This window comes from Pipistrellus kuhlii, unplaced genomic scaffold, assembly GCF_014108245.1.
Source record: "Pipistrellus kuhlii isolate mPipKuh1 unplaced genomic scaffold, mPipKuh1.p scaffold_m20_p_9, whole genome shotgun sequence".
NCBI classification, from domain to species: Eukaryota; Metazoa; Chordata; class Mammalia; order Chiroptera; family Vespertilionidae; genus Pipistrellus; species Pipistrellus kuhlii.
This window is the reverse complement of record NW_023425595.1, coordinates 50,445,320-50,462,748: the sequence shown is the minus strand read 5'-3', so window position 1 is coordinate 50,462,748 and position 17,429 is coordinate 50,445,320. Positions and strand designations below refer to the sequence as shown.

At 38.3% G+C, this 17,429-nt stretch overlaps 1 protein-coding gene across 6 annotated transcripts in view; it reads left to right on the top strand.

The window, feature by feature from the left end:
* The first annotated feature begins 273 nt into the window (after positions 1–273).
* MTMR2 (myotubularin related protein 2) overlaps positions 274–17,429 on the top strand; it is an 83,726-nt gene continuing 66,570 nt past the window's right edge. For 2 of the 6 annotated variants that reach the window (XM_036428364.2, XM_036428366.2), the window contains exons 1-2: positions 311–481; positions 10,676–10,746. Coding sequence is in view for 3 of the 6 variants with exons in the window: in XM_036428362.2 (XP_036284255.1) it covers positions 402–481 (80 nt within the window). In the remaining 3 variants the exon portion in view is untranslated. Of the gene's footprint in view, positions 482–10,436; positions 10,549–10,675; positions 10,747–17,429 lie in introns of all 6 variants that reach the window. The other 4 variants (XM_045577453.1, XM_036428362.2, XM_045577452.1 and 1 more) reach the window with 4 other exon arrangements.

The window sequence follows — 17,429 nt, the reverse complement described above, 5'->3', positions numbered from 1 at the left end:
AGCGGGACGTCTGCTCACCTTCCCGTTAACCGGTCCTCTCGCTCACCTCCACCTTCCGGCCTGCCCTCCTCCTCCCTCAGGTCCAGGACCTTGAGCCCCTAGAGTTCCCTTCATTCTCTCCATTTCTAACAGGTGCTCCCTCCTTTCCCCCAGCCTCCCGGTGGCCCCGCCGCCCGGAGCCCCGAGCGGGACCCGCCCCCTCCCGGCGCGCCCGGGGGCGCCAGGGGTCCTCCGCCCGGCAGCCCGCGCGGTGCACTCTGGGGGGAACATGGCCGCTTCCGGTCTCGCGCCCGGGCCGGCGCCGGCCTGACCGCGGGTCCCGCCGGCACTCCGCCCCCGCCCTCCGCCCGGCCGCCGCGGAGGCGCTCCGGCCGCCCCGCCCGCCCGCCGCCCGCCGCGCCATGGAGAGGAGCTCGAGCTGCGAGAGCCTGGAGTCCCCGGCGGCGGCGGCGCGGCCGCCCAGCGCGGGCTCCCTGTCCAGGTAAGCGGCCGCCGCCCCGCCCCGCGCCCGGGGGAGGCGAGGCCGGGCCGCCGGCCCTTGTCCGCCCGCGGGCTCGTCCTCCCGGCGGCGCCGAATGCCTGCCTTCCCTGGGACGCCGAGGCTGGTAAAAAGGAGGCGCTCCCTCGCCCCGATTCTTCCGCCCCGCTGCCCGGGTGTTCCCGTCCGGCTTTATTCCTCCCCAGCCCCTTGCTTTCTCTGCTCCCGCATTTTCTCTCCCATCGTTTTCTTAGACAGTCCTTCCCCTTCCCCTTCCTTTTCCCTTTTCCCTTCCCCCTTCCCCCTTCCCATTCCCCTTCCCTTTCCTCTTCTCTTTCCCCTTCTCATTCCCCTTCCCTTTCCTCTTCCCTTTCTCCTTCCCTTTCCCCTTCCCCTATTCCTCGCGGCCTCCCTCTCCCTCCACCGCTCTTTCCCCAACTCTTCTCCTGTCTTTCTTCCATCGGCCCGTTTGTCTGGCTTTGGTTTTTGGATTCTAGTCCACCCCTTTTCTCTCTTTTCCGTCCCCTCACATCCTTATCTTTTCCACGATTTCCCCCTATACTCTTGGGACTCCCCCTCTGCCCCCCCCCCCCTACTTTGCTTAAAAATGTAAATACAAGTGCCCGCAGAGCTTGTCTGGTCTGAACCTTCCCGCCCAAAGGCACAGCCTGGGGATCTGAGCGATCCTCGCCCCGAGGGGAGGGTGAACGCGCCGGTTGGTCCCTAATTCTCTTCTACCTGATGAGATTTCCCCCCTGTAATTTTGAGGAGTATTTAGTGTGCAGCTTTGGAGAGAGTTCTTGCGAAGGAGTATTAACTAGACAGGTTTTAGGTGCATTTTTCTTCTTTGGTTTTAAAAATAGTGATTTAAAATTGCATTAAGTGATTGGAGTTCTGTATTTGTTATATAGCCACAACGAAACAGGTCCTTTTCTTTTTTTAATCTTCACCCAAGGATATATTTTTATTTTATTTTATTTTTTTTTAGAGAGAGAGAGGGAGACATCGATGTGAGAGAAAAACATCCATGTGAGAGAGAAACTTCGATCTGGGTCTGTTGCCTCCTGAACCAGCAACCTTTTGATGCTCCAACCAACTGAGCCACCTGGCCAGGGTGAAAGCTTGTTCTTTTCCGTTGGAAAATAGAGCACACACAATTTTCTTTCTTTAAAACCCCTGAATAAATTGAAGTTTCTATGTCTCTTTTGATTCATGTTGGACTTGGATAAATATGGGTAATACTGGCATTTTTCCCCTATTGCTCTTTAGGGCCTCATTGGGAAATTGTCAGCTGAGCCCATCATTCTAAATTACCGTAGATTCCCTCCTATCTAATTCCCACCTGCCCATCCCTTGTTTGGAGTCTTAACAAGCACTGTGTAATGGTTGGTTTACCGGTAATTGTTTTCACTAGGCTATAAGCACAAGGACCGCATCTTACTCCGCTTCCCATCCCTGCAATTAACAGAGACCTTGCATAGCAGAGTTGCTCATTAAATATTTTTTTGTTTTTAATTTGGAGATCACATTATCCAGGAGAGAATTTTTCTTGGGTTTGATTATGTATATTCTGCATTTGTTTCAAGCATTTTGTCAAACCTCTGTTTATGAGTCTGAAATTTAGAAAGCTGAGGATTGACATACTCAGGATAAAACCATTAAGAGAACAGATTGGAAATTTATGGGTAAGTCACAAATGACAGCTGTGGTTCAGAATAGGATGTAAAGAAAACCAGAGAGGAGACCAGTAATGTCATCCAAGCCAGAGGATTTAGAACCACTGGAGGCAGCATAGTCTGTTAGAAAAAGGAAAAGTACTCCAAGGCAGGAGGTCCAGGCTCTCAAGGCCTTGCCTCAGGTAATGATTTGGGCTGTATCATTTAACTTTTTTGGTCTGCAGTTTTCTCATCTTGGCCGGGATCTTTCTCAGCATCTACAAAGGTTCAGGAATCTGGAAAAGGGCCTGTACATAAGTGGATTAAAGAGACTAGACAAGAAATACGAATTTGGAAGGCATTTTGGAGGGCCCGATGGAAAGTTAGTTCTAGTGACTAAGATCCTCCAATCTCTGCACCCAGGGCTTTTTAGTCACACGTTTGCCCCCTAGCAAAGCAGATACACATATCAAAGGTCAGGCCTGGTAAACAATGAAGGACCATCAGGTTGGGGTAGCAATCCTATGCAGATCTTCATCCCCGCTGAAGGTGTCCATCAACATTTTGATGGACCACCTGCATTTATTATGCTAACTTCTGTTCCTACCCTCCAGCACATCTTTTAAAATAACTGGGTTGATCTAGCAAATCTGTAAGTTCTTTTGGAACTCAAAATTCTGTCATAATTTTGATAATACAAGATAAATGCAATCTTATCAATTACTTATTATTCTTTCAATTATGAACACATTCTTGTCAATTACCAAGATGAGGGCATTCTTATCAAATATTCCCTTTACAAATAACCTTTGTTATGGATTTCTGAAATTATACTAAATAATATTTGTTATTATAAATTAATGTACCTAATTGTGTTACTTTGAAGCATATGTATTTCCTAAAGATAACACCTACCTACTATAGTTAGACTTTATATATCTATTTTAAGTTCTTAATAAAATATGATGTTACTGACTGAACCTGAAAGAATTTTGACTATCATGTTAGCCTCATCTTCTCTGGACAAAAATATAAGTATGCCTCTCTACTTCCCACATGATAATGCCAGCTTTCATTTCTCTCCTCTGGAAGGTAGAAAGATAATATTTACTGAATTGCTACTGTATAGAATTCACCCTTACTAAATTATATCTTTTAGTTCATGAATCATACCTATTGGGGGCACTCTTTAATCAACAATATGGAACTGCTGCATTTCAGACACTTGTTGGAAAGCTTTTAAACTTAATCTAAGCTAACAATCACAGGTGATTCTAATACAAAGGCAGTGGGCAATCATGGTTATAATACCTATGTTAAATAGCTATCCAGATTAAGATTTTACTTTTGTTAGCCTATGGTTAACCAAAATATCCATGTTTTTGAATTATGTTTTCTCAGCCTTTTGCATACATGTTGCACTTAAATTGTAGCTTATTTTTATACCTTCTGTTTTATATAATTAGGAAATCTTTAATTTCAAATTTTTAATTAGGAAATTGCCTTATCAATTTGTCTTTTTTTAAAAAAAATATATTATTGATTTTTCACAGAGAGGAAGGGAGAGAGATAGAGAGCTAGAAACATCGATGAGAGAGAAACATCGATCAGCTGCCTCTTGCATACCTCCTACTGGGGATGTGCCCGCAACCAAGGTACATGCCTTTGACCGGAATTGAACCCGGGACCTTTCAGTCCGCAGACTGACGCTCTACCACTGAGCCAAACCGGTTTCGGCCAATTTGTCTTGATATCTCCTTTAAAATATAGTTAATACTGTTCCATGTGTTACAGATTGACTTTTACATACCAGATTGACATAAATTTCTGCTCAGTTTAACTCCAAGGAAAATTTTTTTGTGCAAAAAAAATATGTATGCTTTCTGTTTGGTTGAAAATGGAAACTATGTAACTACATTTTCCTCTTCAGTTTAACAAAAAGAGACTTCAGTCAGATTTGTAAGTGAAGTTGGTAATATACTCATCTCTGATTTCTTCAAGTACTTCTATTAGATGATTTAGTTTAAATACTATGTTATGTTTAAATATGCTTGTTTGTAAGATGTTTTGGGAAGTATATAAATCTGAAAAATAATACACAAACTCATCTGGTTGCTTTTTTTTTTTTTTAATGACACCCTCCATTGAAGTTGGATGACTGACTCTTGTGGGATCTGTAGTTCATAGTCAACATACGTACACACACACACACACACACTCGTAAACTTGTTATTGCCTTCCAAGTTGTCACAGGCCTGATGCCTTTGGTCACAAAAGAGCAATTTCATCTTTCCTTTGTTTAAAAAAAATCAATTACAGTTGACATTCAGTGTTTCAAGCATTGAACTTAATGGTTAGTTATTTACATAACTTATGAAATAATCTCTGATAAGTCTAGGACCCACCTGCTACAATACATAGTTATTACAATATTATTCACTATATTTCTTATGCTGTCCTTTACTTCCTCGTGCATTTCATTCTTTATGTGGTATCCAGATAGCAGTTTCTGTTAGTTAGCATCCTTAAAAAGATTAATTTTCTTTGGTGAGTCCTGCTTGCTATTGCCCTGCTTCATTCAGTGAGCTGTTCAGCAGCTCTTGTATATCCTGCTATTTATTGTCCATTCTCCAAATTGTTAAGCCCCACAGAGATTTGTGAAAATAATCACTTCAGCATAGTGATAATCTGGCTGTATTCCATAATTTTATTCTTGTTGGTATTGCTCTGATTCTTGATATAAGTGTGCCTTATACAAGCTGTAGATGAAACAATAATGAAGGGTAGTGATGATAGCTATCTATGAGAGCCTCAGAATTGTATGAAAATTGAACACTATATTGATATTCTACTTCCTTCCTCTGGTTTTCTATTTTTCAGTTTGTACAGTTATAAAATTTACTGCTTGATATGTTTCTTTTACATTTTACTGTACATAATCAAATGCTAATACAGCTGACCCTTGAACATAACAGTTTGAAGTGCACTGGTCCACTTATATATGGTGTTGTGTGTTTTTTTTCAGTGAATGCTTGTACTGTTTCAGATGTAAAGGGCCATTCTATGTATTTATCTACAATGCTCTATGAGGGGACTTACCCCTAGATTTTGGTATTTGCAGGGGTTCCTGGAATCAGTCCCCACAGATACTAAGGGACAGCTAAGTTTTTAGGAAATCAAAGGTTGTACTTGAATTTTCAACTGCTTGATGGTTGGCATCCCAACTCCGTGCATTGTTCAAGGGTCAACTGTATTATAGCTAAGTACCAGGGAACGTTTGAATAAAGAAATGTTGACTAAATGTTCACCACTTTTCTTATTTGTTGTTTTCATTCAAAGGATTAAAAAAGAGTTTTTGTAGCCGAAACTGGTTTGGTTCAGTGGATAGAGCGTCGGCCTGCAGACTGAAGGGTCCTGGGTTCGATTCCAGTGAAGGGCATGTACCTTGGTTTTGGGCACATCCCCAGTAGGGGGTGTGCAAGAGGCAGCTGATCGAGGATTCTCTCTTATCTATGTTTCTAACTCTCTATCCCTTTCTCTCCCTCTCTGTAAAAAAATCAATAAAATACATTAAAAAAAAAAAAAAAAGGGTTTTTCTAGCCTTAGCTGGTTTGGCTCAGTGGATGGAGCATCAGCCTGAGGACTGAAGGGTCCCAGATTGGATTCTGGTCAAGAGTACATGCCCAGGTTGCATGGCTCCTTCCCTGTGTAGGGACCATGCAGGAGGCGGCCGATCAATAGTTCTCTCATCATTAATGTTTCTGTCTCTCCCTCTCCCTTCCTCTCTGAAATCAATAAAAATATATTAAGACAAAAGGGGTTTTTCTCTGTTGAATTTTCCCCCCTTTTTTCACTGTCGTATTTGACCTATGAAGTCACATCGTCAGGTACAACCTGAAGTTTCTCTCCCATGAAGCCTGTCTACTCCCTGAGCTGATTTTATTTGTTGCATTATGTTTTCTGTGTCTAGTCCTATATATCTTCATGATATTACCTTTTCTTAGCCTACTTGCTTTTCCATTTGCTACTCTCGACTACTTTGTTCTTTTTCTCTCTAACTTATCTAATCAGTCATTTTATTTAATGTGTATTTCTTTCATCCTTTATATATCCTCATGCAGATATTCTTGGCGCCACTGGTCTGTTTCAGGTTGTTTTGGTTTATCAGCTGATTTTTAGTTTATAAGTTCATTAGCATTTAGGAGCACCTCTGTTTACATTTAACTTGGATTAAAAGAATCAAAGGAGAGGTAGCTATCCCAAAAATAGTAGCATCCAACTGTTTGTATTTTTAAGTGGCATGCCTTCCTTAAAATTATCATCATTTGAAAACAGCAAGTCCTAAATTTGTTTGTATGAATTTTGATTATACCTATAGTCTTAAAGAGGTAGAAGAGGTTTAAGATTTCTAAAACACATTTTGTTGCAAGGTCTCATTTCTAGCTTTATCTTCAAGGGCACTTAGAAATATATCATCAGTAGGAAATGTGCTTTAGGGTTTTTTTTTAACAGTAGTAGTGATGGATTTGTGTCCAATCAAACATTCTTACATTTCCCTTGTGACTTAGTGTGTCTTCTGAGGCAGCTGGCCAGGATTAGTGGTAGAAACTATAGCTACAGAACAAAGTGAAGCTAACAGGTTGACCCTCCAATCTTGATCTTAGTCGTAGCACCTTGAGCCAGACATTGAACATTCTGGTAGCCTAAAAATTACTTATTTTGGATTTCATTATTCCAGGACTCTAAAAGAACTTCAAAGTTCTGTAAGATAAGATCCAGTATTACTATGATCTTATCGGTAATTATTGTTAGATTTCCTAAAAGTACATTTAAAGAAATTAATTGCTAGTCAAAAGTATATAAATTAATACTAAAGCTGAGATTGGGACCCATATACGTCTTTTCCCCTCCTATGCTATCATCTGTAGTTTCATATTAATGTAGATCCACAGTCCCTTGACCAGTAACATCAGCATTTCTTGGGAATTTGTTAAAAATACAAATTCCCTGGTCCCACCTCAGATCTAACTGAATCAAAAACTCTGGAGCCCACAGTTTGTTTTAGCAAGCCCTCCAGGTGATACTGATGCATGGCAAATTTGAGAACCACTGCCTTCAACCTGTTACTAATTGTTGCCTAGTAACTTCATCAATATTAGTGGAAATGGACTAAGATCTATGTTAGAACTACCTACTATAAGCCTATTAAGAGTATTTTTGTAAAATATTGACTGACATAGTAGAAAGTAAAAGTCCTCTCTTGTAGACTAATTATATCTGATTGTTAGGAAATTTCCCCAACTCTTTTCTTTCTCAGCCATGGGTAATACAAAGCAAGAATACATGTATTAGGCTTTTTCTTAAAAATAGATAGTTGGTGACATACATTAGTGGTAACATGCATTTGAAAAAAGTGCTATGAAGAGGTAAAAATTCAGGACATCATCTGAATCAATAAAGCTTGGATTATGCCAAGGGAAGGAAATAGCCCAGATACAGATGTCCAGAAAGCACTAAGTTTGTTTTGGAAAGCTGCCAGGTTAATGCTATTGTAGCCAGAATCTCCAGGGCCAAAAGTGGTATGGGACTCAGGAGTTGACCAGTGGAAATTCTCTAGATTTTAGTACAGAATATTTTCCCCTTTTAAGGAAATTAGTTTTGATTAGGTAAAGCACTTTGTGCCTACTGTATGATTTAGTTAAATCAGTGTATAGGATTAAAAGCTATTGAGAGGCAATAGTCAGGGTTGGGAGTGATTTTATAAGCTGCTGTCCACAGGAAGTCAGGTTAAAAATGGAACTATTAAAAAAAGAAAAGATTGATACAAGGTTATTAAAATTAAAGTGATTAGAGAAGGGCATCTTCTCTAATCACTTTAATTTTAATAACCTTGTATCAATGAAAATAACTTCAATTCCCTTCGCTGTAGCTTTATTACAGATAACTATTAATAATTGTGTTCATCTCTCTTAATGTGTTTCTATGTATGCATCAACATTGTCATCACCATAGATCATTAATGAGCAAGCTTTGTAATTCTTCCCCTGCTCAAGTACAAAGTACACATGGCAGTAATTGTTGATAAATTTTCATTCTTTCTAAGATTCTTACTGGATGTAGTTAACTTGTAGTTTCATTAAATGCTTTTAGTTTAGATTAAGTAAAATAAGGGCGATGTATTATTAATATAATAAAAGTTAACTTAAAATATTTTAATCTGTAGATTTCAAAGAAACCTGAATACTGATACTTGGAAAACTTTTTCCCCCCATTTTATTTTAAGTTTGGGTTTAGATTTAGCAGAGTATAACAGAAAATCCAAACTAACTGTAGCTTAAAGTAGGGATCATTTTTCTAGCACAGAAAAGCCCAAAGATGTAGTTAGTATAGTTCTGATATAGTAAATCTGAGATATCTAGGACACAGATTCTTTCTAACTTAATATATCTTATTTTACATTTCAGTGTTATTTCATGGACCAAAATTGCTATTGGAATCTAACCACTGCATCTTCTTTCTAGTCTAAAGGAAGGAGAATGGGAAGAAGAAAGACTTGCTCTCTCTCTTGAAAGGATACTTTTTTGAAGTCTCACAGTCCTTGAAGCTTGATTACAGTTGGCTTGAACCATGGTCCCCAGGGCCATACCTAGCCACAAGGGAGACTAGGATATGAGGTGTGAGTTAGAGGTTAAGGATAGGAGAGACTGGGTATTGAAGGCAATCCGCGGCTTCTCCCATTGATACCAAGCGAATAGTTTTAAAGCAAGAAAGGCATTTTCCAGTTAAAGTCTACAACACTTATGCCAGAGACAGTCTTAGATTTGCAAATGCAAGGACCAAAATAGAAAATACACTGGAAGAGAGTGGTGATATATTGTAGCAGACAAAAACAGAGAACTGTCTTTTGGAACACTCTAAACTTGGAGCATTTTTAATTTTCTACCTTTTTTGCATCTGTTATCTTGGGACAGATTTTTATGATCCTAATCTAGGACCAGAAAATAAAAGGAACACACTTAATCATTGCTAGATCATTAGGTGAAAGGCAAGTAGAAAGCAAATGAAGAATGAGCAACTGTGCTATTCATTTATTTTATTTGAAGAGCTCAAAGCATTGCATGGTAAAGTAGTGGTGGTGATGAGGATGATGGCTTACACTGCTTATTCCTGGGTAGTTTGATGTTCATGTCCAAGCCATGTATCCATTTGTTTTATTTCCCCCCAAAATATGCCTCAGGTTCTACTTAGATATTTTCTCTCATTTTAATTCAAAAGGTTTGATTGCCATAAGGGAAATGAAGTTGGTCATTTTGGACTATGTTTGTTTGTTTTTATTTTTTTAGGGAGGGACAGACTTAAATTTATTGTTCTACTTATTTATGCATTCATTGGTTGCCTCTTAGTGAAGCTGCCATCCGAGGCTTGCCTGTGTCTTGGGCCGGCCCTGGGCAGCTGGGGGCCTGAGGGGACTGGGGGACTCCAGAGGCAGGCACACCGCAAGGCCCTGGTGGGGCTGAGAGGACTGGGCGCTGCTATCTTGTGGCTATGGGTGCTGCCATCTTTGAGGGTATGGCACTCAATTAGCATATTCCTTTATTGGCTGTGGGTACCACCATCTTTGAGGGCGGGGCATCCATTAGCATATTCCCTCCTTATTGGCTGTGGGCGCCACCATCTTTGCGAGGGGTTGAGGGTCAGTTAACATATTTCCTCTTTATTTGATAGGATAGATGTCCTCTGTTACTGGTATTGGATAACAGTTTTCAATTATAACCAAAGGCAGTACCTAAAAATAAAAACACCTGAGATAAGCTTTGGTTTTCAAGGAATGGATAGTAGTTGTAGTAATAAATTAATATTTATATTAATAATCAGCAATACTAATAAAAATGACAGCACTTAACATTTACTGAGTGCTTGCTATATGATGGGCATGGTGCTAAATATGTATTGTCTCATATAATCCTAATTATAAAAAATAAACGGTATTATTGTTTCCATTTTACAGATCAGAAAACTGAAAATTAGGGTGAACAGTTTGATGTTTGACCCCAAATCTGTTTAACTCCAGGCTCTATGTGCTGTAGAGGACCTGAAGATCTGCTGCCCAGGTCTAGGCTAATACTTGGTAGTAAGAAGACTATCCCAGGGTAGGTCGATTGTGTGGTAGTGACAAGAAAGTGAATTTCCTTGACCACTGCACTGCTGAGGAGAAGGATAAGCACACAGTATGTTAGTGAGTTCAGAGTGTTCATATTTAGAGAGAATTTTCTCTAACTTTGAATGTTTTATTCTTTCCACAGAAAATAGGTTGATTTTGTTTCCTTTGCTTGATGATTACAAGGATAGTCTCATTGCCATTCAAAAGAAGAGTTTTACATTAACCATCAGAAAAATTGTGAAGCAAGTAATAAGGTGCTCAAGTTTCCTCTCACCCTTTCTTGTCCCTCCCCCACAGGATTTATAGAGTAATTTAGAATATTTTATTGTAGAGTTCCTTAAATATCTGAATTCCCCTAAGTTCCTTTGTGTTTGTTTACAGTTAATGTGTTAAGAGCCATTGACATTTGAAGATCATCAGAAGTGAAGATAAAACATCTCAAAAATTATAATGTAAGTGAATTGGAAAATGAAAATTAAAAATGGGCAAAAATTAATATTGCCAACAATATTTCTGGAATCCATATATTTTCCTACCTAAAATTTATGCATATAAATAGACAGTAACTACAAACTTTAGTTCCAATTACAAGTCCCAGTTCTTAAAATTCTGTATTCTACCTGGTGAAAACTATGACTAAGTTTTAGTCATTGGTAATTTTCCATTAGAATTCTTTGGCTTCCATGTAGTGTTTTTTCCTTTCCTCCTTAATACTTTGCAGTTTGACAAGGACTCCACTATATTTAAAATTGTATGTGTGCAAAAAAAAAAAAAAAAAAATGTGTATAGAGACTGAAGTCTTTGCTTTCCAGCTGCTGATGTATGTTTTTAACCAATTTTAATTTTACTACAGTTTTGTATGTTTCTTAGCCAAAAATATGACCAGTTAGCTGGCCTCCTCCCTTCCTTCCCTTCTTTCTTTATCCCCTCCCTTCCTTCCTCCTTCCCTCCTTCCTCTCTATAAATATTTGTTTAGCATCTACTGTGTTCTGCACAGTATGCTAGATCCAGAATTCCTAAGACCTTGGCACTGACACAAATTATGTCATCTTTTTATACCGTTAGGGCATAGGAGATCCTGTGGTTCTCAACCTGTGGGTTGCGACCCACAGATTGAGAACCGCTAGCAGGGTCGCCTAAGATCATTGGAAAGCACAGATATTTACATTACGATTCATAACAGTAGCAAAATTACAGTTATGAAGTAGCAACGAAGATAATTTTATGGTTGGGGGTCACCACAACATGAGGAAATGTATTAAAGTGTCGTGGCATTGGGAAGGTTGAGAACCACTGCTTTACTGGGTCTAGGACTTGTAATGTCCTTAGTGTGATTGATGATCTTCTGTGTATTTCTGTCACCTGTGGTGCTTGGTGAACATTGAGCTTCCTAGATTCCAGCCCAGACATTCTGAATCACTGGGAGTGGGACCAAAAGTTTTCACTTAAAGTTTTTAATAGAAGTATTCTAGTCCAACTCTTCAGTTTGTTGATAAGGGAATAGACCTAGAGAAATTTAATAACTTATCCAAAGGCACAATAAGTCTTAGGAGGCCAGGAAAGATTGGTATTATTTCCTCCAAAGTCACAGAGCTATTTAGTGCTATTTAGTGATCTCCTGACTTCCAGTTCTAGACTTCACTAAGTCACTTAGTGATTTTTGTTGGGTCTGACAGTTTCACTGTTAAATGTGATGTCACATCTATTATTGTTCCTAAAAAAATATATATATATATAACTAAATATATAACTAAAAGCACATATTATATACATGAGATACATAGACTCTTTCTTCATTTTTAGTCATTTATGAAACTGGTTTTTATTTTGAAATCATTGGGTGGAAAAAACCCTGGCAGTCTAGGTAGAGGAACACTATTCTTTTTTTCCTCATTGCTGGGCATGTGCCCTGACTAGGAATTGAACTGTGACTTCTTGGTTCATATATCGATGCTCAACCACTGAGCCATGCTGGCTGGACTCTATTTCTACTTTTGACTTTATATTTTATGCTTCTGAAAAAGAGGGGTCTCATTTAACTTTTGAATGATGGTAGTAACTAGCACAGTGCTTTGCAAATAGGTGCTTTGTAAATTGTAGTATGAATAGTATATAGTTTGTACATAGGTAGTATGAAAAAACTTTACGGTTTTTTTTCCTTTGGATTCTATGAAATGCTATTAGGAGTGGTTTTATTTGCTTGGTACAGAATTGGATGCTTTATATACCGAGCCAGAGACCTTAAATGATTGAAGGTATTTTATATTTTTATTACTACATTGTTGTGATTGATATTCACAGTATCTGAGGGACTGAAATATTCTATTTTCTGAACTATCAAGTGTGAATAAATTTTGGTGTGTGTATTTTGTATTTTATTTTGTACTAGAAGCCCAGTGCATAAAATACGTGCATGAGGGGGGTGTCCCTCAGTCCAGCCTGTACCCTCTCGAATCTGGGACCCCTTGAGGGATTTCCGACTGCCCGTTCTTTCACTGTGCTATCCAATCCAGATTGTCACATAATATACTGTAATTATACAAAATACCCAGGATGATACTTCTATTTTAGATGAGTTTTGTCAGCAATTTTCTAAGAAAAAAGTGATCAATGAATAACTGAATGTTCATTATTCTCAGTGTAATCAAAGTAGCTAATAGTAATGTTAACACATTTTTTGTTTGATTTTTTTTTTTTTTTATAGTTACAAAGTTGTTTAACCTATATCATCACAGTTATTTCTATAACAGCCTTGTGAGGTAGGATCTCATTTGACAGATGGTAAATGAAGCTCAGGGGACTGACATGGTTGTCCAGTGTTCCCTGCTTGAAAAGATGGAACTGAAATTTTGACTCTAAAATGCCATCGTGTTTCCACTGTGCAGCATAAGTCATAACATGGAAGTGTCTTGGGGTATATGTTTTGCTATTTAAAAGAAACTCTAGATATTGGAAAACTGATGTCATGTTCATCTTGTCCAGCCAGCCTAATTACCTGGTGTGTACTTCTCTTAAGAAGTTTGACTCATTTTGCTACTCAAAAAATACTTAAAAGAGTTGTAGTTATCTTTTGGATAACAGACTCATTCTTAGTGTGGCTACCATTGTATACTGCCTATTTAATTATTTAAATGTTTAAAAGAGTATGTCTTTAGAAGTATACTGAATTATATAAACTCAGGAAATATACTCTGTGATATGATATAGCACAGTGTAGTGAAAAGTCTTGATTATTTCTTAGTCTTGGGTTTTTAGTCCTGATTTTACTTCTTAACTCTGACTCTGGATTAGTCACTTGATTTCTCTGAACCTGATTCCCTTATCTGGAAAAAGGGTTTTAAAATGATTGTTCTATCTTTATGGATAATCACTAGAGGCCCAGTGCACACGGGTAGGATCCCTAGCAGCTGCCAGCTGCCACCCAGGGCCTCCCTTCCCAGGGTTGGCCAGCCGGCCCTGCCCCCTGGTTGAACTCCTGTTTGAAGGAACGATTTGCATATTAGGCTTTTATTATATTGGATTATTAGACCCAAACATAATGATTGATTATAATAATTTAAAAAGTTAACAGCTATGTAGTGTGTACCACGTGGTTGGCACTGGTTTAAGTATTTTACATATATTGTTATAACAATCCTGTGAGGTGTAAGAATTATTGGTAATCCCACTTTATTTATGTATGTATGTATGTATGTATGTATATATTTATTTATTTATTTTATAGAGAGGAAGGGAGAGGGCTAGAGAGCTAGAAACATCAATGAGAGAGAAACATCGACCAGCTGCCTCCTGCACATTCCCCACCAGGGATGTGTCCGCAACCAATGTACATGCCCTTGACTGGAATCAAACCTGGGACCTTTCAATCCACAGGCCGACGCTCTATCCACTGAGCTAAGCCAGTTTCGGCTGTAATCCCACTTTATAGATGAGGAAACTGAAGCACAGAGAGGTTAAGTAACTTCCTTAAGGTAACCCCAAGTGGTTGAACTAGAATATAGTACCAGGCAGTCTAACCCCAGAATTGGTAATATGTATGCAAGATAATGTGTATGAGAGCATTTTTGCCATTTTAAAAAGCCATGTTAATAAGTATTAATACTTTAAACTGATATTAAAAAAATATTTTTTCATCTTTATCCAAGATAGTGAGAAAAGACAAAAATAAGCGAGAAGATAGTATCTTTTTGATGATTTGTACGAACTAATCTGGTAAATAGGGAACAGTACTCAACATTATGGAGGTATAAATCAATAATGACAATATTTTGCATTGTAACTTATTCTTTCCAGGCTTGAAAGAAAAAGAGACGTTAAATGCTCTTTTTCTACTGAATTAAAAAAATATATATTTTATTGATTTTTTTACAGAGAGGAAGAGAGAGGGATAGTTAGAAATATCAATGAGAGAGAATCATCGATCAGCTGCGTCTTGCACATCCCTCCGCGCCCCCCCCCCCCCCCATCCCCTATTGGTGATGTGCCCAGAACCAAGGTACATGCCCCTGACTGGAATCAAACCCAGGACCTTTCAGTCTGCAGGCTGAAGCTCTATCCACTGAGCCGGTTTCGGCCCTACTGAATGTTTTAACTTAGTTTCTGCAAACAAAACAAAATACCTGTTACCTGTGCTAACTTAACTTAGATGGTTTCAAGTTTGTGCAGAAAAGTTATATCTGCTTACACTGACGGGAGTGACCAATTAATAGTAATAATTAGGTAAAAACATCTATCTGGTTGTTTGAAGAATGGCTCTGTGACTTTCTAATTTTAGTAACGAATTTAGATTTTCATGATGGGATGAGAAAATTACATGTGAGGTCATTAATCAAGACGTGCATTCCCCATGTGCTTTCTGTTGGTCCAGGTAAAAGTCTTTGTTGAGCAAGTGTTTACTGAATAGGCCAAGTCCTCTCTTTTAGTGTTTCTGACCTTACATTTCAATTTGGGACAGAAGTGTTTGTTTCCACAAGGAAATGGAATCTCAGAGTAGTGTGCTTGGAACTCTAATGATCTGACCAGTCTTCAGTTTAGTATGACGTTTTCTCAGTTAAACTGATATGTAAGTAACTTTCTCTTCGAGGCTACTTATGAATCCAAATGAGTTTTCATTTTTGCTGTAGTCTGTCAGTCAGAGATTTTTGAAGAAATTCTGAGAAGCTCTTTTAAGGGAGTGCTGACGGTGTTGAGATTGATTGGTGCTGGAACCCAGGTCCCTCATTCTCTCCAGCTCTTAATGTCTTCCCTACGGACACATAAATTTTGGCTAGTATACTTTGGCATTTGCCTGTTTTACTTATTTGTATTTCCAGATAATATCTTTGGAGAAGCAATACTGTGCAGGAAAAAAGACGTATGTATACTATTTTTTTACAATTTGGTTTTCAGACTTGCTGTTGGATTACCAAATAATACACCCTGACTTTCAGCTTAGGAAATATAGTTGATAGAACTTAAAATAAAATAATACAAATTAAACTGTATCCAAGATCACATGTACCTTAGAACCTTGGGGTTTTCTAAGCTAAATGCAAACTTGCACCAGCTGTCTCAGAGCTCAAATCCCCTTTGTTTCTCTGAAGAATACAAAATGTAGTCTCCTATCTTTGTCAACCAGATGCCATTATGATAAGACCATTTATGCCATCTCTTTTATACTATAGATTGGTTAAATTAAAAAGTGCAGGGTTTTGGGGTAGTATTTTAAAAATAATTATAAGCTACAAATTAGTTTGTTTGGGGGGATTATTTTTCTATTTTTGGGACTGCAAATAGTCTGACAATGAGTCTTTTGTGCCCCAAATTCTTTATACACACTGAAGGCCTTTTATTATTTTTTAAATAAAATGTTCTGCAGAATGACTAATAGAACATGAACAGTGCTTGTGACACTGTAGTCCATTGTGTAAGTGTTGAGAGTAAAATTGCATTCCTAGAAAAGGTTTTTCACAGTCAGAATACAAAATGCATTCTTCAATGTTCTTCTGCAAATGTGCTATGTGTGTGCCGAGGACATTACTACGGAGTATACTTTCCATGGAACACTGCTGAAAAATGAAATTGGAATGAAACGGTTTAAATAAGGCAAGTGGTCTAGACCTTATTGTAATGTCTGTGGTCAGTAATGACTGTGAATTAGAGAAATGCAGCCTCTCCCCAGTCCTCTGGAGGCATTTGTTTACTACGATTTGAAATACATGTATGTGACTTATTTCCAGATTGTTTTGAATTAAAATTAATATGAATTGCTTATCTGTATTTCTAATTTTCAGAAAAACTTTTTTCTTTTACTAGAAATATTTTTACTGGATTTTGAAATATATCAGGAGAAGAGGAATATCAAAACATTTATTATAACTGTTTGTTACTGTGAAATACCTCCAAGTGTTAATGGGACTGACAGTAAAGTAATGGGATTCCACTAACCAGCAGAGCCAGAGAGAGTCCATGCTTTGATATTGGTTACATTGAAAAATATTGGTGATAGAACTGCTTTGGGATTGAAGCTTTGGGCCAGCCTTCTGCTTGACTATATCAAAAGTTACCTTGGATGTGTGTATGTACATGCATGAAAGTATGTGTGTAATATATTTTTAAAAATAGTGCTCTTGATTTTTGTGCTTTATATTAAGTGATTCATCTATTAACTAAAACTTTTTTTAAGTTAAAAATTTTGCACATTCAGTCATCTTAGTCAAAGGAGGACAGTTTACAGTGTAGATTTCATTGAGAAGTACTTTTAGGGCCAAGTGCTTTGTTCATTTAAATTTAATTAGTGGATTCCTTAAGGGGAGACCTTTATTTCTGATTGCATCCTTTTTCCCTTCTAAAGAGGGTACTCTTATATTTCTCCAATGCTAGTATTTGCACACTTTCTACCAGCTAAGCATTTAGCACTAATTATTTTCTATAGATCATGCTTTTTGATCATCATTACTACAGTCTTATAAGGTATCATGATCATATTTCATATGAAAGAACTTAGAGAGATTAAGTAACTTGCCTCAGTTATTACTTGCTAACTGGTGAAACCAAGTCTCTGTGATGCTAAAGCTCATGTTTTCAGCCGCTGAGCAGTTCTGAGCTTTGTGTTCTCTTCTCGGTTTCTGTTGCATCCTTTATATCCCTCATTCCC